Consider the following 26850-nt stretch of genomic DNA (forward strand, 5'->3'; position numbering starts at 1 on the left):
GGTCCTGGCCAGGATCCTAGGAGGAGACGCCCAGACTGGAGCCCGGCTTTCTCCTGGATCCTGTGCTCCAGCTGCAATGAGTTCTGCCTCCAGCGAGCCAGGCAACGGGGATGCAGCCGAGCGGCCCCAGCTGGGGCTGGACACCGTGATCCAGGTCAGTGGGGTGGCTGCCCTCCAGCACGCTCCCAGGAGCAGGCTCCAAGGGCACCTTGAGAGGGAAGGGACCCTGCAGAGGCCACGCCTCCTAGGCTCAAGGGGCACTTTGCACAAGCTCACGTGGTCAGCAAGAGCACACAACCGCATGCGCAGACACACACACACAGCGCAGACGGACTGGGAAAGGGGGCTGGGGCCCCAGACCCCTGGTGAGCCCCTTTCCGCTGAGCCTCAGGCTTGCAGCTTGCACATGGTGAGGAGGGGGGACTAGATCCAGGCTGACTTCTGGGTCTAATTCACTGCTTCCTTTGTGGCGAAGTGTGGGAGCCGGCAGTCCCTTGCCAGAGCTGCTTGTCACCTCTGCCCATGGGTGGGTGGGTGGGACCGTCCCCAATGTCTGTCCTGTGAGTTCCAGAAGTTCTAGTTCTGACTTTCTTAGCCCCACTGACATAACAACAACAATGACTGGTTGTTATCCCCATGCCCCTCTCCCCGTCACCCCTGACCCAACCTGATGGCATCCCTGCCATCTCACCCCCTTAGGTGTCCCTCACCCCGGGCTATCACAGTCAGGCAGTCCCTGCCCTGACTGACCCCAGGGCATCCCAGCGAAGGCCCATGCAGCAGCGACTCAGAGTTGTCCATTAACTCAGTTCTTGGAACTTCGGAACGACACTCTGGAGGTGACGTGGTCCTACATCAACAATGCAGGTCCCTGGGGAAAAGCAACTGCCCACAGTTGGTGCCAGGAGATTAGGCAACACGGTGGAGTCACCACACGCATGTGCATGCACACACTCACACACACAGGTGCCCACACAGGACAGAATGTGATGAGGGTATTTGAGTCAGGTGATAAAATGAGACAAATGAGGTGGCCTGGGTGGGTGACACTCTGTCCAGCTCTTAGGAGGGTCTCAGGGGGTCTGACCAAAGGTGGGTGAGGGAGGGGAGGGGCTTGCACACAGAGTGTCCAAGACTTTCAGCGTGTCCCAGTGGCCCCATCTGCCCCTGAGCGTTCCATCATCCCCCCTCGATTCGGGGAAAATAGAGGCTCAAGGGTGGAAGCAAGTTGCCACGGTGACAGGCTGGTTTGTGAGAGAAATATAGGATGGCGTCGATATGGGCAGTGGGCATCAGTGCTTGGCAAACATGGCTGCCCTGGGAAACTGTCATCTGAAGCCACAAGAAACCCCACAAGGTCTGCTCCACCCGCCTGGCCAACATCTGTTATTTGCCTGGCAGTGATTGAGATCTCAGTGCACGATACTGGGGTGAGCAAGCAGGCAGGCGCCACGGAGACCCAGATGGGCCTGTCCAGACGGGGCGGCAGGGCAGCAGATGGGGAAACTGGGAGCCTGGGCACAGTGTGACTTGAGGATGGGGGGCCTCATGTGCGACCAGGCCTGAACATGCTCCCCACGTCAGAGAAGCCTACTGACGCCCCACCCCTCCAGCCAGAGGTGCTGCCTCGTCCTCTGCACCCCCTTCCACTTCTGGCCCCCTTGTGCATCCACTAGAGCAGTGGTTCTCAACCTTCCTAATGCTGCGACCCTTTAATACAGTTCCTCATGTTGTGGTGACCCCCAATTTCATTGTTACAAATTGAACATAAATAAAGCATAGTGATTAATCACAAAAACAATATGCAATTATATATGTGTTTTCCGATGGTTTAGGCGACCCCTGTGAAAGGGTCGTTCGACCCCCGAAGGGGTGGCGACCCACAGGTTGAGAACCGCTGCACTAGAGCATCATCAGAATGCCAGAAGCCCCTGACTTAGATTCATGTGTCCTATTTAGGAACTTTATCACAACGAAAGTGTGCTTGTATGTGTGGCAGCACATCTGTGAACCCCCAGAACACGCGTGGCCGTGGCTCACTGTGCTCACGGCCATCTGGTTCTCCATACTTTTCATCCAGCTTATTGCTAACAGCCATTGGAGTGGCTGCCAATTTGTCCTGCCAGGCACAGCACGGCCATAAACATTCTGGAACGTGTCATTGGGGGCCTTGTGTATGCATCTCTTTTGGGGATCTACCCAGGAGGGCAAACAATCATCCTAGGTTTTGTATGTGCAGTTTTGGTGGATGCTGCCGAATGGATTTCCAAAGAGGTTGTGCCATCCAAGCCACAGGATGCCAGGGGCTGGTTGCTGCATACCCCAGCCAACACTTGGCACTTCCTACCATTTTCCTACATAGCCATTAGAGTGAATGTTCCTGAATGTTACATTGTGGCTTTGCTATCTATCATTTGCCTGATGACTAGTGTAGCTGAATATATGTCCCCATGCTTATTGACCCCTTGGGTACCTTCTTTGGTGAAGTGTCTGCTCTAAAATCTTGCCCATTTTTCTACTGTGGTGGCTTCTCTTTTTATTATTGATTTGGAAACAAGTCCTTTATTGAAGGCATGCATTGCAAATGTCTTCTGTAGGTGGGTGGCCTTTTCCTCCTGTAATGGCATATTTTGATGGACAGAAGCTCATCATTTTAATACAGCACAATTCATCAATTTCCCCCTTTATGTTAGTGTCTCTGTGTGCTGTTTAAGAAACACACTTAGCCCACTCCCAGGCCACAAAGACGTTCTTGTTTCCTTTTAAAAGCTGTGTTGTTTAACCTTCACCGGGAAATCTGACACCTATGTGCAACTGACCTTTGTGTGCAGCTTGGGGTGGGGATCACCATGCGGTTCCTTCCATGTGCATACGCAATGGACTGAGGCCCCCTAGTGAACATCAGCACGTGGGTGCATGGGCAGACTTTGGAGGCCCATCCCACTGCTTTGCTCCTACTGTTACCTCCACCTGGACATCTGACCTGTGCCCCCTCTGGATGTGGAACTCTTACTTATCCTTCAAAGTCCAATTCGCCTGCCACCTCCTCCAGGAAGCCTGTGTGGGTACTGGGGACACAGGAGCAAACATGATCCACAAGGTTATTGCCCTCCCCAGTGTTCCTTGATATGAGTCATTTTGCAGTTGGTGATATTTATACCTTAGGTTGGGGTTTCAGTCATTCATGTAGTGACCCCTCTGAGCTCGCTGTGTGCCAAGCATCAATCATGCTGAGGGCTGGGGTAGGGGCTCAGAGATGAATGAGCTGTCCCCCTCACCCCCAATGCCTGAGCCAATGCCTGGCCCAGATCTCCCCTGTACTATTAGTTGAGGACCAAACTGCCACTCATGAGAGGCATGACCCTACCCCAGGGCTCCAGGGCTCCGTGAGAGGCCTAAACTGAGACGGGCTGAGATACACATGGCGGGGCCAGGTGCTGCCTCAGACACAGAGAAGCTCTTTCTCTTAAGGAAATGGAGCCTGGCGGGCAGCCACCCCAGCCCAGGGCCCTCTCTGCAGCAGCCAAGCTGCGGAAGGATGGCAAGCAGACGTCCGGTGGCTGGACTTGGCTGGGGGCCCTGTCCTCAGATGTGTTCCTCAAGCTGTGCCCACCCCTGGCGAGGGCCAGAGCCACCTGGGAGTGCAGGGAGGTCTGTGGGTGTGCCACTGTGGAAAGGCTCGGGAGGCTCTGAGTGGGCAGAGGTGGTGGAGGAAGGCAGGCAGTGTGCTTGTGCGGGCCCCTGGCCGCCTTTTCCTCTGCATGGGCTCAAGAGGGTGCCACATGGGGGAGAACACCTGAGGTCAGTGTGCTTGCTGGATCCTGATCTCTGGCCACTGGGCAGGTGCTGGCTCAGTAACGGCCGCCAAGGGCATTTGGGGGCCCACAGGCGGGATCCTAACATTGCCACACATGAGAGGATGACTGGGCAAGTCCCCAACTTCCTCACCCATAAAGTGGAAGTGAGAAGCTGCCCTGTGGGGTCAAGATAAGGGATATGAAAATGTTTGCTGAGAAACCTCGAGTGGTGTGCCCTGCCTCACTTCACTGATGCAGTCACAGGGCACTCACTCGTTCATGGGACAGAGCCCAGGCCTCCACCCTCCCAGAGCTGAGCCGGCTCAGTCTCTTGCAGCACCCCTGGCACCCACGAGGTGGCACTGTTGGACCCACCATGTCCACCCCTCCCAGGCCCAGGCCAGCCTTCTCCCCACACTGTGACTCTGCCTAGGACTAGGTCCTGGTTGAGTTGGGGCCATTCTGTTGCCCCGCCCTGCCTGCCTGCCACTGGGCTCACCTGGACAGCCCAGGGGTCTCCCTAATTTGAGTCTGGGTGTGGGGGAGTTTCATCCTCTTTTTCCTAATCCATCCTCCACTCCCCTGGGGACCCGGACATCAGCAGTCTCTCCCTGTGCCCCTAGCAGCCGGGAGGTCCAGAAGGACCCACTCAGGGGGTTCTGTGCTGGTCACCAGCAAGGGGAAATGGCAAGATCCCTCCATGCGATTTCCATTTCTGACCTACAAGTCCACTCGCCTCCTCCCAGCCGCCTCTCCTCTTCATCTGTGAAAATGGGGGGGGGGGGGGGGAGTCCCTGAGACTGCACCCGCCACCCTATAGAGCTGTGAGGGAGAGGGTTCTTCTGGGACTCTCTCTCTCTCTCTCCCTCTCTCTGTTGAGGGCGCTAGGAGGCTGGTGCAGGTGACACCACCGGGCCGGAGCAGGGTCCCCAGCCCAATTCTCTGAAATGCGTCCTGCCCTGATGGGGTGGGGCTGACAGGGGAGCCCGTGCTCCCCGGTGGAGGCTCTCTCCTCCACGGAGGCAGGGGCCACTCAGAGGCCACCTGAGGCCACGGGGGGGCCCGCCCAGCTGTGACCTCGCTGGGTCTTTAGGGCAGGTTAGCGGAGGACGGCGGCGCTGGGGAGGCCGGAGGAAGGAACAGGGCCGAGCTCAACCGAGAGTCCGGTCCAGGGTCTTTGGAGAAACGGGTGTCCAGCCCTGGTGTCCCTCGGCCGCCTCGGGGTCCGTGGGAGCTGGCAGGGCGCTGCCCGTCAGAGTGGACGCCCCCCTCCAGGCCCGGCCCCAGGGCCCCAGCCCGCTGGTGCGGACGGTGAGCCCCCCAGAGGCAGACCCCCGCCGGCGGGAGAGGCCGCGAGCGGTGGGGTCCGAGCCCCGGGTCTGCGCAGGCTCCGCCGGCCCTGGACGGAGCCCCTCCCCGCGCCCCATCCCCTGCGGCCCTTCCCCCCTCCCCCTCCCCCTCCCCTCTCCCCCTCCCCCCTCCGCGCTTCCGCGGGGGCGGGGCAGCCTCACACCCCGCGGGCGGGCCGAGCGCCCCCTCGGCTCCAGCTGGGCCGCGGCCCGTCGCAGGCACCCGGCCACAGCTGGAACCCATTAGGCGCAGCGCCTCCCGGGACGCCTGGGCTAATAAGTGACCCTCTGTAAATGCTCGGAATGAGTCAAGTTCGGGCCGCGCTGCTGCCTTCCCGTTAGCGGGTGGCGCCGCGGATGCCCGGGGGAGCGCGGGCGGCGGGCGGCGGGCCAGGGCAGAGGCCTGCCTGGCCCAGGAGGGGCGCTTCCTGGACGCACCGTCCATGCCTTTGCCGGCGGCGGGGGGTGGCGGATGTCGCCACCGCGCCGGCCTCAGTTTCCCTGCGCGCTAATGAAGGGTTCAGGCGGCCGTGGCTGAGCCCCCCTGCCCGCCCCCCGCGCCTCTCCTCCCAGGCTCACCGGAGAGGCGGCTGGTGGTCTTGGCGCCCGGTCCTCGCTTGGCCCAGAGGAGGCCTGGCCTCCCCTTCCTCCCCACCCCCACCCCCACCCCCACCGGCTGCTCACACCCGCCCAGAGTAGGGCTTGAGGGGGTCATGTGGGGGGATGTTGAGCGAAGGCTCCTCCCCAAGACCTCCCAGGGGACTAAAATTCAAACCCAGGGTGAAGAGTAAGGCTCCAGCCTGAAGCAGGGCTGGGTTGGTTCCGGGGAACCGGGACAGGGGCTCTCACTCCGCGCGCAGCGGTGGAATTCAGTCCCAGGCGTTTGTTCAGCGGCTGCCCATCCGTGGGCTGCTGTTGGGGATCAGAACCGGCCTCACTAGATGTCACGCAGGAGCCAGGTTTTGGGGGGACTGGCAGTTTGGTAGGGATGGAGAGTCAGGACCAGGAGCATTTGAGGTGGATGTGCACCGAAGACTCCAGGCTGGGGTCTCAGGAGAGGCCCGAGGGAAAGTGAATCGGGGCCACAAGGTTGGGGAGCGGGAGGGCACCCAGGAGGCCCTCTGCTCCCACCAGCCAGCTGGGCATGAGGTCAGAGCTGGGCAGAGGGATCTAGACTGGAGAGGATCTTCAGGGAGAACTGGAAAGAAGTCAGAGGAGGAAGGACAGGCAGAGAGGAGGCCAGTGGTCACTCACCAGGACCCTGGGCTGGAAAGGAGATTTGGGGAGTCACCTGGTGGGGGAAGCACTGAGAGGCCAGAGGGAGAGGACTTCCAGTGGAGGGGGTATCTGGGCCCAAGATGGCCAGTTTGGTAAGTCTGGGACTTGGGGGCGGGGGGTGGGGTGACAGCAGGGCCCTGTTTTGTCACCCTGGAGAGTCACTGCGAGTGGACATCCACCTCAACCCCTTGAGAATCGTCGGGTCACCCTTTCATATTTAATTCCCTGCCTTAAAGCAGACATCCTGACTATAGCAGGGCGGGTGGCCAAGACCTGCCTTACTCCTGGGTGATCTTATCTGGCACCTGTCACATCCACAGGCTTCCTCTGGTTTCAAATGGCTATACACTCACCCCCTGAGTTCAAAGGCCCCTGACCGTCCTCCCCACAGTCAGCGCCACAATGAGACCCAGACAGAAAGACCCCTGTCTAGTCTGGGCACCCCAAGACCAGGCCCTCCCCCTGCTGTTGACTTGGTGGAGCAAAGATTCCCCAGGCCAAGGCACTGTCAGCTCAGAGTCCCAGAAGCCCCGGACCTGAATTTGCTGCCCACTTCCAGGTCTCTTTGGACTCTTCCAAGGCAGGCCAGCTGCTCTGGAGGCTAGGGAGGAGGGCCACCTTGCTCTCCTCACACTGCCCCTTCCTCCCAGCACCCCTAGAGAGGTGCACATATGAGGCTCAGCCCAGCCCCTCAGAAGGGGAGTAGTGCCAAAGGGCGGGCGTGGTGAGGACCTAGGCTAGCTGTTCTTGGACAGGCCCTTCTCTGTACTTGCTAATTGGTTCACCGAGTGGTGCCAGGACAGGCAGGGCGCCACGCCACTGTACGGTGGAGAAACCAAAGCACATGTCTTGGGTGACCTCAGCCTCACCCAGTCCTCTCCAGGGCATTTTCTGCTGTGGGAGAGCTCTATGGTCACCCCTCACCCTCATGAACTCCACTGGGCTCATATAGGGGTGCCTGGCAGCTGTTCAAGGACCTGCCAGCCCCAGGTGTCTCTGGGTGGGTGTTTTTCAGAGGCTGGAGGACACTGTCCTGAGCCCCACAGCCAGCAAAGAAGACAGGGCGCTGACCGTGCGTGGGGAAGGCTGGCAGGCCTCGCCCACCCCCCTGCCTGCCCGAATCCGTGAGATCGTGGCCAGCAGCCTGGGCGAGGAGCCACCCCAAGGTGAATAGAGGTGTCGGAAGAGGTGATGGGGGTGAAGGGACACCAGGGGAGCTGCCCAGCCATCAGCCGCAGTCCAGCTTCAGGGAGTCAAGGCCACATTGTCCCCTACTGGGCCCCTGCTGGCCTGTCATCGTCCTGTGTGAAGGGCCACAGAACCACATCCTCCCATAGGGAGGCCCGGGGGGTCATGTGTCATACCCACTTTGTCCTCACTACTAGGCCACAGGGACCTGCCCAAGCCAGCACTGCATTTGTGTTTGTGAAACGTTTGTGAGCGCCAGTCTTGGTTTCATCCACATTTGTTTTTCATTAGATGAGGGAAAACCCTTAGGGTTGACACTCAGGAAACAGATGCTGATCAGCCCCCCTCCCCCATCCTACCCCCACCCCACGAGCTGCCTCACCCAACCCTGCAGGCCCCCTCGAGGCACCAGCTCATTGTCATGCTTTTCAGCTGAGGAGCTGGCCCTGAGGCTGGGTTTCTGCACCGAGGCCACCCAGCCATTGGGCCTCAGAGGTGCTCATAACTCCAAACCAGTCTGGCACCCCCCCTGGGTCCCAGGACCCCTTCTGAACTGAGGGTCCGTGCTGCCCTCTAAAGGAACTGAGAGCTCACTAGGGTGTATTAAGGAAAGAGAAACCCTGCGTGTGGTTGGAAAAGCAACTCATTATTCAGGGATGGGATCTGATTTCACTGAATCAGCAGTTCCCACTGTTTCCCAGGGCTGGGGCACCCCCACTCGTTGTAATTGGTTTGGGGCTCACCCTTGGCATCGGTTTGTGTTTGAGGTGAGGATGTTGTAAAGGCAGGGAGGCAGGAGAAGGCCCACTGACCAGAGAGCAGGAGAGGCCCAGAGGGTGAAGTCTACCTCCCCCACATCCGGTCCCCTGGGTCAGAACAGCCTTCAGTGCCACCATAGGGGCAGGGTGCTATGGCTGACCCCGGTGCCACCTGCAGGGGTGCGGGAGCCACCGGGAGCCTCAGCCCAGGTGCAGGAGGAGAGTGAGCTCCTGCAGGAGGAGCTGTCCCGGCTGGAGGACCTGCTGGCACAGGTGGGCGCCGAGCGGGACGAGCTGGCCAGCAGGTACCACATGGTCAGCGAGCGGGTAAGTGTTCATAATAAGTGCGTGACAGACCAGGGTTGGGGCAGCCGGGCCCAGGTTGAGGCGGTCACCCATTGGGACTGGCAGTTGGACCAGTGGGACCAGCATCGAGTCTTAGTATGTACCTCAGCCACGCAATCCAAACCCTGGGCTGGAGGTGGAAGGTGAGGGCAGGATGGTGCCAGGCCGCGCCAGGCTCACAGCCCAGCTAAGGCATTGAATTGTGCCTGCCTGCCCAGGAGCCCTATGGGGGCGGCCTGATCAGTCCTGGCTGTTGGCCCAGCGACTAGCCCAGGTGAGCCCAGCACCAGCCCTCCGTCACCACCTGCCCCAGGAGGGTGGGCGGCAAGCGGAAGGAAGCAAGCCCATTGGAGTCATGCTGAATTGGCCCCAATACTCAGACCCAGCTTGTGGAGAATTGGCTCAGCCCCAGCCCCCACCCCTCCTGACAGCTGAGGAACAGCTGTGACCCTTGGCCTGGGTCCTCCATCCTCTGTGCCTTCCAGGGTGTCCGGCAAGCTGCAGCCAGAGGCCGATTTGATTACAAAGTCCAGGGGGTGGGAAGGGGAGTGGGGGGAAGGCAGGCTCCCATTGTATATGTGGGGAAACTAAGGCAGAGAAGTGAAGATACTTACTCAGAGCCTCTCCCATTTCTGCCACCCCCAGACATGATGGCTTCTGAGGCATGACTAGGCAAGGGGGGGCCCAGCCCACAGTGTGGGGGGCTCAGAGGCCTTGCTGGGTTGGCCCCGCACCTGCCTTTGCTATCTTAAGAGACAGCTTGCTCCATGTGTCTCTGGATAGATGATCCCACTTTCCAGATGAGCAAACAGAGGCTCACAGCAGCCAGAGTGTCCAGGGCCCTGCTGCCGTTATTGGGGCTGAGACCACCACCAGTGACCAGTGCTCTGTGCTAAGTGCCCGAGGGCCCCAGGGTCTCCCACACTGTGGACTCCTATTCTCATGGTTGCCTGCACCAGAGTGGGGCCCGGGGCAGGGCTGTGAGGCGAGGGTCCTTCTCATGGGGTCCGGGGTGGGAGCATGGAGAATACTCTGTGAGCTCGCCTGCCCTCCCGGGGCTGTCTGTGGCCCACTGGCCGTGGGGGTGGGGGATGTTCCTAGCACAGGGTGGGGAGATGTTGGGAACTGGCCAGTGGGAATAGAGGCCGCAGAAATCCTGTGGACAGATTAGCAAACCTCATGAGTCAGATCTGAACTCACAGACTCAGCAGCTCAGCCCACGCCCAGGCTCCCCTGTTCAGCACCAAAGAGGCTGAGCCTCCTGCAAGTTACCTGGGTGGGTGGGGGTCAGGGTGGCCGGTGTGACTATTTCCTGATGTCCCCAACCCCAGTGGCAACCTTTTCTCCTGCCCCTAGATCCATTTGGGACCTGTGGCCCCTCCTCTCTCACCCAGCTGGTGGCTGAGGAGGAGACACTCACCTCCCCACACACCTGGTCCCAGGTCCTCAGGTCATGCCACAGGTGTGGCCTCCGCTCTCCTGACCTTCATATCTCTCAGGCCCCCACCACCTTGCCTGCAGGGCCTGAGTTCCCTCCCCCAATACCCCCAGAGTGTGCTCTGAGTCACATCTTGTAGGGACCTGCATCTGCTTTCCCCCTCAGAACCCCAGGGTCCCCATCTGCTCAGGCTCTGGGGCAGGCCTGACCCACACATGGTGGGTGTGGTCCCCACTCACCTGCTGGCTGTGGTGCTGGGAGAAGCAGAGGTGTGAGCATAGGCAGGAAGGGCAGCCAGAAGGTGGGACCCTAAGCTCATACATTGTCATAGAGGGTGACCCCAGGCCTGCTCTGCAACTGGCTGTCCTGCCCCCTGTGTGGCCAATGCAGACCCTGGAGGCCACCTCCTAAGCTGGCCGTACCCCCTCGACACGGCCAGGGTGTGGATGCCCATCCATCTGACCCATCCAGTGGAGGGGCCTGAGCTTCTCCAGACCCAGACCCCACCTGACCCCATCTGACCCCAGCCCCTTGGGAGGGCTTTGTGCCAAAGCTGCTCTCCAGGTGGGCTAATGCTCCCCTCTAGCTGCAGGCCCGGCTGCAGACCACTGAGGCCCAGCTGCGGAGGTCAGAGCTGGAGCACAGCGTGGACCTGGAAGAGGCACTGGGCCGATTGGAGGCTGCAGAGCAGAGGTGAGGCCAGGCAGGCACAGCAGTCAGGGCTGCAGGGAGCTCGGCCATCACCTCAAGAGGCAGTGGACCCCACTGTGCCTTAAAGCTGAGGGCCAACCTGCTCCCAAAGTGGCTCTAAGTCGAATTCGCCTGTAAGAGTCAGCTGCAGGCTTTAGGGCTTGGGCGGGGGGGGGGGGGGGGGGGGGGGGGGGGGGGTGGGGGGGGGGAGCAGGCAGGGGAAGGAGGGCGTAGAGCAGAATGGGGAGTTGATGGCCTCAGGCGTGGGGTGCAGGTCCAACAGGCTGTGAGGGTCTCCCTGACCCTACTTCTCGAGAGTGCCCCCCAGACCCCTGATGCTTGCTGTGGCTGGTGCCCTGGCCAGCATTGCAGTCGACTGTGGCCCTCGGGTGGCTCAGCCTGTCCTGGGGTGCCCATGGTGCTGTCCTTGAACCCACTCTTCATGCTCTGGCCCTGACTCCCAGGCTCCTTTGGCCTTGGTCACTCTGATTTCATGGTCAGGGGCTCATTTGTTCACTGTGGTGAGCATGTGTGATACCCTAGCCTTGCAGAGGTAGCCCCTGCACCCCTGGACCCCAAGCCTCAGGACACAGTCCCAGAAGGGCAGGGCACCCCTCCAGCTCTCTGCCCAGAGGAGCCCAGAGGAGCTGAGCCCTCAGTGTCTCCACCTGCAGCCCTGGGGAGGTTCAGGCCTGTGGAGTTCTTCCACTTCCTGCACTCGCCCATCTTAGGGGACTGGAAAGGGAGGAGAGTGCCGGGAAGCCCTTTGCAAACTAGTTTTGAGGGGGGCATAATCCGAGTGGAGACTCACACCCCAGGAGCAGAGAATGTCCTGCCATGGCCTTGCCACCTGGCAGGGAGATGCTGGCTCTGGAGGGTGGGTTTGGCATCCCTCCACACACAGGCCTGTCTTGGGTGGAGAAGGCTCCCAGGTCACGGTGGGGGCTGCCCCTCCCTGTTCTCACCTGCCCCACTGCAGGGACGGCACCACCCCCTAGCCCTGGTACCCTGGCCAGGGCTCCCAGCCCTGCCCCTCTTTCTTGTCTCAGGGTTCACCTCTGAACCTAGGATTGAGGAGCCCACCATAGTTGTGGGGGCAGAGCCAGGAAAGCTCAGAAGGGAGAAAGAGGGGGGCAGGGGGGCATCCAGATGTTGGCCCAGTTTGGGGGCCATTGGGGACCCACAGCATATGGTCAGTGCTGCTTAGGGGCATGCAGGGAGCTGCACCCTGAGCTGGTATCGGCTGGGCCCAGGAGGTTCAGGGCTGGGTCTCCGAGCCCCTCTAAGCAGAGCCACCTGCCCACACCACCACTGTGGTTCCCGCCCGTCCAGGAGCACCGGCCTCTCCCAGGTGAACACCCTTCTGAGAGAACAGCTGGAGCACATGAAGAAGGCCAACGACGCGCTGGCTGAGGAGCTGGCCAGGACGACGGGCAGCGTGCTCCACCTGAGGGGCGAGCTGGAGCTGAGGGAGGCTCAGCGCTGGACCGAGAGACAGGTGCTCCCTCGGCCTCCACCCATTGGCAGGGATACTTGCTCCAGTGCCCGTGGCTGCTGGGGGCATGGGCCGCAGGGACCAGGACAGGGGAAGCTGGTTTCAGCCATGCTTCCCTCTGAGGGCAAGGCACTGGCCTCCTGCCATGCCACCCCCCCCCCACGCTGCTTGGCCACAGAAGTCCGCAGAGTTGGGGGGGCCCAAGGTAGGGAGACTTTCTGCTTGAGAGAAGCAGGGCAGGACCGAGGCCAGACCTGGAAAGTAGGGGCTGGAATCCTGGCTCTAGCATACCCATCTGTTCCAGAGGCCTGCCTCCTGGGCAGGACGCAGACCGTGGCTCCCCACCCCTGGCCAGCAGGGCAGAAGCCTTGCCTGGTCACAGTTGTCTGACATCCTAAGCCCTGGGGGCTAGAGGGGGGGAGGGAGTCAGGGCGAAGTCCTGCAGGTGAAGCCTTGGCAGGGAGAAGCTGTTCCTCCTCACAGGTGGTCACCGACAGCAGGACTTTCAGCCTGAGAGGGGTAACATTTAAGACGGATCACGCCCCATGCCCTGCCATCCACGTCTTCGCAGAGAGCTGGGGGACAGGTCTGAGCTGGTGTGGCTCTGGTTTATCAGGGTCTTTCCTCCCCTTGCCCTTAAGAACTGAGCTCGCTGGTTGGCAGATGTGTTCTCTCAGCAGCCCCAAGACACCCTTTCTGTCTCTGGCTTCCAGCCCCTCCTGGGGAAGGCCGTCTGCCTCCTCCCTCTGGCTGCTGTAGGATCTCGGCTTTGGCTCTGCTGTCCTGCAATTTCACTGCAATGTGTCTGTGTGGAGGTTGCTGTTTGTCTGTCCTGCTGAGGCTTCATCAGGATGCTGTGTTTTCGTTATTTTGGGAAAGTGTCCATTACTCTGCACACTGCCTCCTCTCCGGCCTGAGTGTGTAAGCCATTCTCATGCTCCCTCCCGTGCTTCTGAACTGCCCACATCATCTTTCTCTCTATTCCCTGATCTATATTCTAGTTAATTTCGTCAAATACACCTTCCTGGTCATCAGTTTTCTCTTCAGTTGCCAATCTGTTAAACCTGCCTACTAGGCTTCCATTCCAAATAATGTATTTTTCATCCTTAAGAGTTCCGGTGAGTTCTTTCCCAAATATCTTACTCTTTCCTTCTGTTTTCCAGCCTGCCATGTATATGCTGGTGCATAGCAGCGGCAGTTGTCTTGTGGCCTGTGTGTGAAGTCTCGTATCTGAGGTTTAAGGTCTGCCTCCACTGTTCCTGCCACCACTCCATGTGCTTTGTGCCTTGTGTCTTTGGTGATGTCTTCAATTTGTTTTGTTTTTGTTAAAGTGGGAGCTGCTTATTTCCCTCTGAACTTTGTGAAAATTCTTTGACACCTGGGATGAATGTGGTATCTTCTAGAGAGCATTTTTATGTGCTTCTGACAGGTGCTTACGGCTTCTGACGGTCTTTGGGACCACGCTGAAGTTAATTTTCAGCTTGAGTTTTCTGGAAGCACCCAGTTATGCGAACGCAGGCTGAAAACTGGACAAATGCTGTCTGGCCCACAGGGAAGGCAGTTTTCCCTCCTGTCTTAGTGCACCCAGGCTGCCATAACAAACCCCACAGACGGGGGGCTTATAAACGCATTAATTTCTCACAGTTCTGGAGGCAGGAAGTTTGAGATCAAGGTGCTGGCAGATTCAGTTACTGGTGAGGGCCCCTTCCTGGGTCGCAAACCTTCTCAGGATAACTTCACGTGGCAGAGGGGCGGGAAGCTCTCTGGGCCCCGTTATAAGGACACTAACCCCATTATGAGAGCCCCTCTCATGGCTTATCACCTCCCAAAGTTCCCCCTCTGACATCAACACAGTGGGGTTGGGAGTTCAACATATGAATTGGGGGATACAAGCATTTGTGTGTGTGTGTGCGTGTGTGCGCACACGCATGTGTGCATGTATGTGTGTGTACTAGTTCACCCTCACGTTTACTCACCTCTAGCACACCTTACACAGAGTGCCACTGCGGGGTATCACTTCTCTGTGTGACTAGATTCCCCCGGTGGGTGGCCTCTGGGCTTTACTCTCTCTTTCCTGAGCCCCTGAGGTCAAGGAAATGTGTTGAAATTGCTCCATTTGGCAAAAGCTACCTATGTACCTCTGACTTTGTTTCTGGCCTGCGTGTTCCTCACCACGTGGGCCAGCCCAGCCTCCAGTTCAGGACTTGTGAAGTGTGGAATCTGAAGGATGTAGGTGTAGTTACTGCGAAGGCTGGTCCGGGCAGCCGCTCCTGCACTTACCGGGCAAGCAGCTTATTCCACACATACACCGAGGACCCTGTGCCAGGCACTGAGGGGCACCCCCTACACAAGACACCCAGCAAAGTGTTTGGGCCAATGAGGGGACCTGGGACGTGGGGTCAGGGCAGGGGATCAGCAAAGGCTTTTTCTGAAGGAAAAGGGCCAGGCCACACACCTGGACATCTTAGGAGCCCTCCCAGAGTAAAAGCCACCCTCCACTCTGGAGAAGGAGGCAGAGTCTGTACCCTGTGGGGAGGGGGGAGCGCTGCACACGAGCTGAGGGCTGCAGAAGTGCCTCCCACTCCAGAGGGCCAGGCTGAGTGGGTCCTGACCTGGGCAGAAGCTGGGTGCTGTCACCTTCACAGGTCCTCTGGGGATGGCAGATTGCATTATTGTGAAAGATGAGCCCATTGGGCTGCAGAACGGTTTGGGGGTGTGGGGTCTGGCCAGTGTGACAGCTAGAGGAACGGGTCGCAGGGCTTCTCACTTCCCATGCCTGGGCCTGCACCTGAGGTGGGCACGGGCCCCTTCCTTTCAGACCCGGCGTTCACACCTTGGGGTACAGCCCCAGGACTTCCTCCTCCTGTGGAGACAGGTGACAGCGCTCCGAACACAGGTGGCTGAGCTTCGATCTGCCTCTGAGAGGTGAGCCAGCTGCCCCATCGGGGTGTAGGAGAAGGGGCATCTGATGGTGGCCCAGGTATTGGGCCCTCCAAGCTGCTCCCATGGAGGAGCTGTCCTGGCTCACAAGCTACTGCCCCAGCCCTGCTGGGCCTCAGGGTCCCTGTGGGGTGGAGGGTGGTAGGGTTGAGAAGCACTAAAGCACAGAGGGAGGGAGGGGGTGCAGGGCAGAGGTGACGGAAGGGGAGGAGCTACACGGTACAATTTCCAGTTCCTCTAGTCCCTGCCAGGCACCTCTTGGGTCTGCCCTGGATTATTGAGGGACCTGTCACCCCTCGTCTGCACACAAGGAAACAGGGCTCAGAGAGTCCATGTCCTCTGTGGCCTTGCTGAGCCCTTGCTGTGACAGGGGGACCTCTCTGGCTGTGACATGGGGACCGTTGGTAACACACAGTATGGGCCTCTCCTGAGAATGGGGGCGGGGGAGGGTAAGGGGGTCTGCTGAGGGCAGAAAGCAGGACCCATGTGACCATACCCTGCCCCTCCTAGCCAGTGGGACACCTTCAGGGCCCTGAGCCCACAGCTGGCCCTGAGGTTCAGCTGGGGGTGCTGCCTTGTCCCTAGGAGTCTCACTGACATGCAAGCAGAGGCAGCCAGGACAGCCCGGCGCCTGCACACGGCCTGCCTGAACCTCAACTCCAACCTGCAGCTGTCGGCCAGCAGCTCGGCAGGTGCCCTGGAGAGGCAGGCCTTGCAGGGTTCTTGGCTGGAGCAGCAGCTGCGGGACAAGGTGCGGGAGATGCTGCAGCTGCAGGGCCGCTGGGACACGGAGAAGGTGGCACTGCAGGCCAGGTGGGTGCCTGAGAGGGCTATCGCACAGTGGAGGTCAGGGTGGGGGCACCCTGCGCCCCCTTCCTATCTGCCCTGCAGCCAGGGATCCAAGTGATAGGCAGTTGTTATTCCAGCTGCCACATGACATTCCCGCGGGTAGGCAAGCCCAAACTCCTTCCAGCCCTGCAGGCCAGTTAGAGCTGCCCAACTTGGAGGGTCTCCGTGGACACTGCATTGGATACACATGGACTGTCCTTGGGGCTAAAGGCACATCCTTCAGGAGCAGGCACTTGCTTTGGGGTCAACTGTTTGAGAAGCAGAGCAGGCAGTGGGCCGGGCCCATCTGGGGTCCATGAGCCTCAGAGGAAGCATGGGATGTTCTGCACACAGAACCCGCATCGGGGGCTTGAAGTATGTTTCCTTCAGCAGAAAACAGGGAAATAGCTCCCCACGGAAGGCCACAGGGCACAATTCCACAGAATCTGGGTGCCTGGGGCTCACATGGCCACAGACACCCTGCCAGCTGACAGGATGGGGCCTGCCCTGCCCTCAAGGGAGCAGGAGTTCATGGGGTGCGGGGAGTCCCGTACATCCTGCAGGGCAGCACTCAGGGCCCCGTACTCAGAGAAGAGTACTCTGGGGTCATGGGAAAGGAGATCCAGGTGCCATGGAGAGTCAGGAGAAGAAGGTGGGTCCTGGGAAGGGACAATAACATCTTCACTCACTGTTAGACTTGTGGTGGCAGAGGTAGTCCAGGCAGAGCAGTGGCGGGCAAAGGCCCCAGATGAGCACTGCATCTGCTGGCCCCAAGGGCAGGACAGGGTCTGAGTCAGGGTCAGCCTGGGCCCTTGGATCCTGACTTTGGGGTTTGTGCTTTACTCTCAAGACAGTGGGAGCCATTGAAGGTTCTAAAGTAGGAGAGAGGTGTCTGACCAGACCAGGACTGAGGTCCACTCAGACAGATGTGGCCAATGCCTGAGGCCTGGCCACACCACAGGAGGAGTCTGATTCAGCCAGGCAGTCTTCAGGGCCCACCGGTGACCTGGGCTCTGGGCTCTGTGCTGACCACCCTGCCCCCCGCCCCCAACTTTTCTGCAGACTCTCCGAGCAGAAATTGCTGGTGGAGAGGCTCACAGAGCAAAACTCGGAGAAGGAAAGAACCATTTCTTCCCTCAGAATGGATGTCCAGAGACTAGTGCGTGGGGGTGGGGACGTGGTGGGGTGTGGGGGCTCTGGGGCCAGAGCGTCTGCCGCCCTGCTAAGGGGTCTGCCTGGGCACAGGAGTCCTGGCGCAGTGGAGGCCAGCTGGCGGCAGACAACCTGAAGGAGGAAGTGAAGTCCCTACGGCGTGTTTTGAACATCATCACAGAGGTGCAGGCCATCTTGGGTCTCAGGGGGTCCAGCTGATGTGTGGGATAATCTGGGAGGTCCCCACTGGACATGACCCTGAGCGCTCTCCCCACACTGTGAAGGTGGCCCAGGCAGACTCGAGGTGCCCAGAGCTGGCACAGAGCAGCAGCACTGACAGGGAGAAGGCACAGAGTCCACTGAGGAGCCCTCCACGCACCTCGTCCCTTCACTGGGGTGCATCTCCACCACGGGCCCACTCCCGGGCCAGCCCAGACCCTGCGCTGCGGGCTGTGCAGGCAGCTATTGAGAGGAGGAGGCAGCAGGAACAGGTGGGCAGCCACCAGAGCTGTACCCTGGGCCCCACGGGGATGTGAAACCCATGGGGCTGGCAGGTGTTCCTATAGGACCTGCCCCTGAGACCCACAGCCCCAGGGAGGGGGCTCTGCCCTAGGTGCATCCTTTCTGGGGGGGTCTGTGGTCAAAGGCCTGCCCAGGCCGGAGGGAGCTCATGCTACCTCCCCCCCACCCCACCCCGAGCAGGAGCTGCGTCTACAGCTGAAGTCCTCCCAGGTGGTGGCGGCCAGGCTCCGGGAGCAGCTGTCAGAGAGGCAGCGGGAGCTGCGAGCCTCCCGGAGGCTCCTGCAGGAGCGAGAGCAGGAGCACGGGGACCTCCTGGACAGGCTGGAGGCACAGAGCCAGAAGGCACAGCACTGCAGGGCAGCCAGCGAGCTCCTGGGAAGGTGGCTGACCTGAGGGCTGGGCAGGGCGATGAGCTGTCTGGGTCCAGGTTGGACAGAGCGGGCCGTCCCAGCTTGGGGACGCTTCCCCCACAAACCTTCCACATAGGAGGGAGTCGGCCATGATTCCTGAGGACAGGTGGGCCCCTCAGCATGGAGAGAACATGGCCAGATTTAAAGGGCATTTGGGAAATGGAGGCCTCAGGGGCCAGGGCCTGGGGGTGCAGCTGAGGTTCAGGTCCCTGGCGGAAAGGTGACATGCGGCAAGGACTCTGAGTGGGTCAGCGTTGAGCACAGCCTCACACAGGGAGCTGGATCTGGAGGGCCCGGGGCCGTCAGGACAGGTGAGCAGTACAAGCAGATGTGGAGCTGGGAAGGTGCAGGTGGAGAGATGTCTCTTCCCTCCAGCGAGTTCTGCAAGGACCGGTGGAGCCGGGCCTGCGGGTGGCAGAGGGCTGAGCACAGGGCTGCACCAGGAGCCTTTGCGTTTTAAGGACTCCCAAGGGCCACCAGGAGGGGACAAGCTGCTGGCCACCCCACCTTGCAGGCTGTCCTGGGGCTGGAGGTTATTGGATCTTCCTTGTCCCTCCCCACACTTCCCTGAGCTCCTGCCCCCAGGAGCCCTCATGCCTGGCGCCCACCCTGCCCTGCACATCCTCCTGGCAGTGGGCTGAGGCTGGAATGTACCCTGTGTGGGTCTCCAGGCTCCCCTCCTCCAAAGCTGCCCCAACCTTGGCCTCCCCTGCTCCCAGAGAGAAGAAGGCCCTGGAGTTGGAGGTGGAGGAGCTAAGGGGCAAGATGGATGTTTGGGACATGGACAAGCAGAAGCGGGAGGCCGAGAACGCTGAGCTGCAGAGAAGCCTCCTGCTCTGGACACAGCAGAAGGAGGTGCTGGAGCAGCAGGGCGAGCGGAGCCGCAGGGAGCTGCAGACCAGGTGGGCCTCAGCGTCCTCATCCACTAAGGGGACCGCTTCCTTAGCAACCTTGTTTCCGGGAGTGGGGGCACCCACCGAGACAGTGGGGGTGACAGGCTCTCCAGGCTTCCTGTAGGTTGAGCCATCGCCCCAACACCCGCCCAACATCCACCCAGTGCCTGCCCCAGCAAATCCACCACCTCGGGCCCAGGAGAGGGGGTGCCCCCAGCATGTGTACACCCAGGTGAGTCCACTGAGGCATGGACAGAACCCCACCCCCAGCCGGGAAACAGGGTCCTGGTTCGGATGCCACCCTGTGGACTCACCAAGTTCAGGCCTCCAGAGTGACCTGGGCTCCTCTGGGGGTCCCTGGGCTTGGAGGAAGTTGCAGGCGGCCACCCTGCCTGCTAGGTCCTGTGAGGTGGCCTGTCTTGCCTTGAGCCAGCCTCACACCCTCTACCTCTGATTTGGGGACCTTAGCCAAGGACGCCTGGAGCAGCTGGAGGAGAAGGTCTCAGGGCTCAAGAAGGAGCTGGTGTCGGCCCGGGAGGCACTGAATGCAGCCCGGCTACAGAGGGACGTTCTGGAGAGTGAGAGGGAGGCCCTGCATGGCACCCTGGCTCGGGTATGCCTCTGTCTCTCCCTCCAGGCCACCCTTCACTTCCCCTGGCCGCAGCTCCAGTGCTCAGGGGCTGCCGTTTACCCTGGAGGCCTCCTCACTGTGGGATTCCCTCCCCACACCCATCCTACCCAGACCTCCAGCGTGCACACCTCCATGATGAGGGGCTCCCTCCTTCCCTGGCACCAACAGCTCTGCCGGGGAGAAAGTTCCTCCTGTGAATCTGAAAGTCCCTCCTTGGCATCCCCCCTCAGGGTGACCACTGCCCTCCCTACCCCCCCCCCCCCCACAACCCTAGGCTGAGTCCAGCAATGCTGACCTGGAATTGCTTGTGAGCCGGCTGAAGTCAGAGGGGGTGCAGCAAAGGGACTCCCTGGCCAAGATGGCCACCCTGATGGAGGGCCTGGCGAAGGACAAAGGCAGCCTGACCCACCAGGTCCTGCAGGTGAGACGAGGGCCATGTGAGCAGCCCTTCCCCTGAGCCTCACATTCCCCGGGGTGGCCATGAGACTCGGTCCCAGCTCTGATCTCTGAGCCTAAAATCCTCCCTGCACCCATCTCCCCCCACCTCTTCCATTCCTGGACTGAGCACAGGTGTGTAGAGAAGAGGCCCACATAGGGACAGTGGGCCTGGACAGTGGGCCTGTGGAGGGAAGGCCACGCACACCAAGGCAGTCCAGGGAGAGATGGTCAGCCCATGGAGGCACAGGTGTGTGGGGCATGGCCTGGATGCTGACTCCCCCAACACCCCTCCCTCCCCCCTCCCCGGCAGCTGCAACAGGAGGGGGACCGGCTGAGGGAGCAGGAGCAAGTGCTGAGGCAGGAGCGGGCAGACGCCAGGGAGCGGTTGGCATTGGCAGAGCAGCAGCTGGAGCAGCTGGAGGGGCAGGCAGACCGGCTCCAGCGTGAGAGAGCCCAATTGCAGGAGCAGGTGGGCCAGGTGAGAGGTCTGCAGGGGCTCCTGGCTCTGGCCCCACCCTGCAGGGCCACCCTTTCTGTGGTGTGGACGGGTCACAGGTCACCTCACCACATCGCACTGGCTCAGGCTGTCAGCACCGGCGCATTCTGACTGCAGTGCTGACTGACTTGGCTGCATTCAAAGGCAGGGAGAGGACAGGGGGTGGGTATACAAAGAAGAACCTTTACATCATACCTGCCACCAATCCCGGGGGCTGAGTTCCGCCCCTCATTAGGGGTCAGAGGCCCAGTGATTCCGCACACTCAGGGCTCAAAGGCTTCACTGCTTTTTCCTGTATGTTGTTGCCTTTCGTCCGCGGCTGGACTCACTTATTCACTCGGTCACTGATTCCCAGGTCTTCTATTGACATAAATCTTGTGTTAAGGAGGAGGCCACACTCAGGGGGTAGTTACACTGAAGCAACTTTGCTATTTTCTGGGCCCCCAGTGGCATTCAGACTCCATGGCCCCTGTCACCTACCTTTGGGACTCAGCGCAGCCTCTTTTGGCTTCTGAGACTCTGTCGTGTCCCTTTTTCAGTCATTGGTTTCCTCTGTATTTAATTACACGGTTACATCCAATATGCCAGTGTACAGTTCAGTGAGGTTTGACAGCTCCATGCACCTGTGTAGCCACCACTGAGACCAAGACGTAGATCTGCTCCACCAGCCCAGCCCATTTCCTCATGCTCCTCCAGGCACCCCACCCCTGGCAGCCTCTGCTCTGCCACGTACCACCAAGACTGGCGTCGCCTGTTTTAGAGCTTTTTGTAAATGGAGTCACAGTACAAATGCTTTTGTGCCCAGCTTCTCTATGTCAACAGGGCTTTGAGAGCCATCCATAATGTCAGGTGAATCAAGGGCGTGTTCCTTTTCACTACGTAGTAATATTCCACTGTACAAATAAACGACATTTCCATACCTATTCACCTGTGGCGGGGCATTTGGGTTTGGGGCGATAATGGACAAGACTTGTATGAACACTTGTGTATATATTCTCATTTCTCTTGAGTAAATATATAGGAGTGAAGTTGTGGAGTCATTGGATAGGTGTGTGCTGAACTTTATAAGAAACTGCCAAGCAGTTTTCCAAAGTGGGCCTGTCGTTTTACTCTACCGCCAACAGCGGGGAGACTTCCCTTTGCTCCTTGGCCTTGTCAGCACTTGGTATCACCCATTTTTACTTTTTAGCTCTCCCATGTGTGTGGAGTTATAGATCATTGTGGTTTAGTTTACATCTCTTGATAACAGGAGATGTTGAGCACATTTTCATGTTATCTGGGAATAACAGACTTCACTTTTTTTATGGCTTCAGTGCTTGTATTTCTTCTTCTCTCTGTGCACTGACTAAAGGCCAACAGAACAAAGTCAGTAAGAAGTGGTGAGTGGCCTTCCTTCCACCAATGACAATACTAGGAAAAAATTCAATATTTCACCCTCAAGAATGATATTATCTGTAGGCATTTTATAAATGTCTCTTATCAGATTGACAATGTTCCCTTTTGCTTAAATCCGGAGCCTTTGCATTCTGTTAACATTTTTTCTGTATCTAGTAAGATGATCATGTCATTATTCTCACTCTGTTAATGTGATGAATTATATTGGTTAATTTTTTAATGTTAAACCAACCTTGTCTACCTGAGATAAACCCTACTTGGTCATAAGTTAACAGATATTTTATATATCTTTCAATTAAATTTCATAATATCTTGTGAAAGACTTTTGCATGTTTATTCATGAGGAATGTTGGTCTGTAATTTTCTCCTCTCATAATGTTTTTGTCAGATTTGGAATCAGGGCCTCATAAAGTAAGTTGGAAAATATTTCCTCCTCCTCTGTTTCTTGGGAAGTGTTTTAAAAATTGGTGTTATTTTTTTCTAAATGTTGGTAGGCTTCACTAGTGAAGTTATTTGAATCTGCAGTTTCCTTTGTGAGAAACGTTTTGATAATAAATTCAGTTTCTTTAACAGGTATAGGGCTACTCAGAGTTCCTCTTCAGTCTGTGGCTGTCTCTCCTGCCCATGTTGTGTTTGTCCTTGGCTCCTGAGGCCGTGGGCACTGTACCACCTATGTGCTAGCAGATACTTCCAAGAGAAATCTGGGTAGAATGTCAGGCTAATTTGAATACATGTCTCTCAGTAATCAGGCCCCTTTGGGCCGTGGCTGCCTTGGTATCTTTCTGGCCATCACACAGATATGTTGGAGATATAGGGTGCAGCTTTTCTAGCCATTCTAGGTGGGAGGGTTGGCCTCCAACAATCTACTTCACCATTGTCAGAAGCAGAAATTTCTGGTCTTTATGTTTGAAGAATATTTTTGCTGGGTATAGAATATTAGGATAGCCATTATTTTCTTTCAGCATTTTTATAGTTTCACTAGGGGCCCAGGGGAACTTGAAAGGAACTGTGGGACATAAGGCTGCAGTGGGCACAGGGGTGGGTCTTGGCCCATCCTCCACACCCCCACCCAGCCCCTCCCACCATGGCCTCCAGTCCTCTGTCTGCCGGCAGCCCTGCTTCTGCTGCCACCACTCCCACACTCTGATGGTGCTGGCCCCCTCGCAACAGCGGGTGAGAGCGCAGGGCCGGTGCTGTCAGTGGGTGCGGTCAGCGGGTGCGAGTGGCAGCCCGATCACCCCTCAGGAGCAGGGGGAGGTGGAGAAGCCCTCAGGGATGATTGGGGCTGGCAACCACAACTCCTACCCGCTGACGATGCTGAGCAATTGAGTGAGTGATTGGGACCGACGCTGGGCACCAGCAGCAGGTGTGAGCACCTGGCGGGATCATGTGTGCGGGAGCAAAGAATTTTCAGTAACCACTATAGGCTTGCCCCAAATCAGTGACCGGGGTCCCACTCACCTGCTCCACCATCCCGCCATGGCCAACGCCCACCATGTTCCACACGCACCCCCTGGTGGTCAGTGCTCGTCATAGCGACTGGTTGTTCAGTTGTTCCACTGTTCGGTCTATTTGCATATTCAGGTTTTATATATATAGATTCCACCATTCTCTGACTGTCATTGTTGCTATTTGGAAGTCAAATGTCAGACTTATTGTTGCTCGTTTAAATGTAATGTCTCAGGGGAGGGGGGTTTGCCCCTCTGATTTTAAAGATATTTTCCTTTATTTTGGTATTTGGAAACTTAGAACTAAGATATATCTATGTGACATTTTCATTGTCTTTATCTTTTTAGGGTGTTATGGCTCATTTTAAATCTGTGGCTTGATGCATTTTATTAGATTTGCCAAATTTCTGTCTGGTATCTGTTCAAATATTCTCTCTCCTCTCCCTCTGCAACTTCAATTATACATATGTTAGGCCTTGCCCTGCGTGTCTGTTACACTTTTTTCTGTATTTTCCATCATTTTTTCTTTTCATAATTCAGTCTGAATACATTCTTTTGTCTCTCTTCCAGATTATTAGACCTCTGTCTAATCTGTCATTGAAACCTTATATTTATTAATTTTGCTTATTGTATTTTAAAATTATGTTGCTTATATTTTGTTTCTAGTTCTATGGTAAAATTCTACATCTTGCCATTCACATTCTTGAACATTTAATCACAGCTATTTTAAAGTTTAAAGAGACAGGGAGGTATCTGTGTTTATTTGATGTTCTTACACATGGTTTTTGCCATGTGATCTTATCTTCTGATATTCCTGGTAATGTTGATCAAGTGTCAATTACCATATTTTAAAACTATAGAAATAATTTGATGATGCTATTCTTCCAGAGAGGATTTACTTTTGATTCTAGTAGGTAGTGAGGGTAGATAATCACCATAATCCATGATTGAGGGATGGTCTGTTCTGATCCACCTCTATTACTAGGGTGAAGCCCTTCTGTGCATACAACTAGAAACCTGGGGTGTTTATCAGGATCCTTCTGCTTCAAAGGCTCTGAATTTAAGTTTTTGGCCCCCTAAGATCATAATATTGCCAGAAGCTGTCCTTGACTTCCCAATTTCTCAGCCTAAACTTTTAAATCAGCACATTCTCTGAAGAGGGACAAGATAGCTAATGGTGGGCTCAATCCCTTCTCTCCAAGATCTCAGATCCTTCCATCCCAGCTGGCCTGGCAGCTCCCCAGGCCTTACTCAGATTCCATGATGTATTTTATCTAGATTTTTGTGATGTTGTTGGTGGAAGTGTTAGTCTGTAGCAACCTGGTCCTCTGTCACCTTCTACTGCCATTTCTGTGCAATTTTTCCTGCCCCCTGGACACTTGTGGTCTAACCAAGATTACCATGTAGACTGGAAGCTGGGCATGCTCAGTTCAGTAACTCCTCCATCATGGTCACAGGAGTGGAGCCTCTGCTGCGTTAGCCCGTGAGCACTCTGAGGTCCCATGTGTCTCATATTCACTCTCCTCTACCTTTTCTTCATTCCATTCTGCATGACACCACTTCTTCTGAAGTCCTGCTTTTCCCTGAAGAGGCCCCGCTCACCCTCCCACTCGCTCTTTCTCTGCTGGACTCTCCCCTTCCCCCTCCTCTAGGTCACATGCAAGAAACAGGCCCTGGAGGATCAGCTGGCCCAGAGCCTGAGGGACCAGGAGGCGCAGATGGACACTCTCCGGACAGCCCTTCAGGAGAAGGAGGCTTTGTTGGAGGAGCGAGCTCAGCTGCTGGCCAAGCAGGAGGCCCTGGAGAGGCAGGGCCGGCTCACGGCTGAGGAGGCAGCTGATCTCAGGTACCCAGGGGCTATGGACAGGGTGTGTGTGCCTGGCCTTGCCTCAGGGAGGCTGCAGTGTGGCAGGGGGCAGGCATTCACCTAGCAATGGTAGGCCAGGGAGGGTATGTTTACATGGGAGAGAGACTGTGAGTGAGGTGGACCCAGTGAGAGTCCTGGGGTGGCCTTTCTGTGAGAGGTGGCTGCACCGGCCAGGTGGCAAGTTGCAGAATGACAACATGGAATGTCTTACTCGTGGATCTGAGACGTTTAAGGTATACATGGCTTCAGGCAAGGCTGGATCCAGGTACTCCCACAGTGCCCGTAGGACCCTGCCTCTCCCCCCTCAGTGCTGCTCAATCCTGAGGAGGTCTGGTTCAAGGGCTCAGGGTGAGAGGTGGCAAGATGGTCAGTGGCTCCTCCAGGCTTCCTTCTCTAGCAGACACAGAGTGCCCTTCTCCCCACAAGGCCCAAGAGTTGCTGCCATTAACCATCCTGAGCTACTTCATGTCCCTGAACCAATTCAGTGAGTCACAGGGCTCAGATTGGCTGGCCGGGTCATATGCTCATCCCTGGAGTGGGGGGGAGGGGGTGTCAGCCCCAGGGAACCACCAAGCAGAGAGTGGGGCCACAGTGAGCTCAGTGACCATGGGGCCACTTCCAGAAGACATGGAATGGGCACTTTAGGCAACACCAGGGGTGCCCTGCAGGCTGTGCCTCGTGAGCTGACCTGGTCCCATAGCCTCTGGACCTTTTGGGCCCTTCTCAGGAATATCCGAGTACTTTTCTAGAAAAGATTTCCTCCTGGAATGCCAGAATCTGGGGGTCCTTGTACATCTTCTCAGACAATCCTCTCCTCAAAATGAAAGCTTTTGGAAATTGATAAATGAAAGCTTGGTGGAAATTGATGAAACTTGACTAAGGCTGGGGTGGGTTGTCAGAAGCAGAGGGTCACAGGACCCTGCCCACCGCCTCCTAGGCCCGCAGTGCTCAGAGGGCAGTGTGGTTGGAGGCCCTTTTCCTCCCACCAGCATGTGCTGCTGGATCATGGGCCCTGGATCATGGGCCCTGGTCAGTGGTTTCGGGAACCTGGGATCCTGCACCAACTCAAGCCTGACTCCTGGGCCCAGGACCCCTGCACAGTCACATACCCACCAAACAGCATTTCAGGATGACCCATCTGAGCTGCTGATGACAGGGCTGCTCGGGACTTGTCCCGAAACCATGTCTGCCTGGCACAAGCGGTGTGTGTTTATTTCGCTGGGGTGGGAATCTCTGGCCGCCTCAGTTTTCATGAGTTCCCAGACCGTATTGATGACCGCTCAGTGTGAGCGGTCCTGCTCCAGGTCTCCTGGTGAAACCTCCATGGTCAGCTTGATGTGGGAGGACCCCAGGCCCTGGGGACACGCCCTCAGTTCACAGGGTGCCAGCATGCTGTTCAGTCTGGGAGATGGACTAGGTTCCCTGCCTGCATACCCCACGCTCACCCTGGCTGGCCTCAGGAGGCTGAGCTGCCTGTGGGCTCCTGTGGAGG

General features: G+C 57.7%; 1 protein-coding gene across 1 annotated transcript in view; it reads left to right on the forward strand.

The window, feature by feature from the left end:
* CROCC2 (ciliary rootlet coiled-coil, rootletin family member 2) overlaps window positions 1–26850 on the forward strand; it is a 57019-nt gene continuing 30169 nt past the window's right edge. The window contains 15 exon segments of the mRNA XM_036319611.1: window positions 1–154; window positions 7440–7590; window positions 8549–8697; window positions 10740–10846; window positions 12176–12341; window positions 15157–15263; window positions 15864–16091; window positions 17169–17265; window positions 17543–17749; window positions 17961–18160; window positions 18910–19092; window positions 19552–19696; window positions 19989–20135; window positions 20463–20630; window positions 25144–25337. Of these exon segments, the coding sequence (XP_036175504.1) occupies window positions 77–154; window positions 7440–7590; window positions 8549–8697; window positions 10740–10846; window positions 12176–12341; window positions 15157–15263; window positions 15864–16091; window positions 17169–17265; window positions 17543–17749; window positions 17961–18160; window positions 18910–19092; window positions 19552–19696; window positions 19989–20135; window positions 20463–20630; window positions 25144–25337 (2327 nt within the window). The 5' untranslated portion in view covers window positions 1–76.

The sequence above is a fragment of the Myotis myotis genome, unplaced genomic scaffold, assembly GCF_014108235.1.
Source record: "Myotis myotis isolate mMyoMyo1 unplaced genomic scaffold, mMyoMyo1.p scaffold_m19_p_8, whole genome shotgun sequence".
Lineage (NCBI taxonomy): Eukaryota > Metazoa > Chordata > Mammalia > Chiroptera > Vespertilionidae > Myotis > Myotis myotis.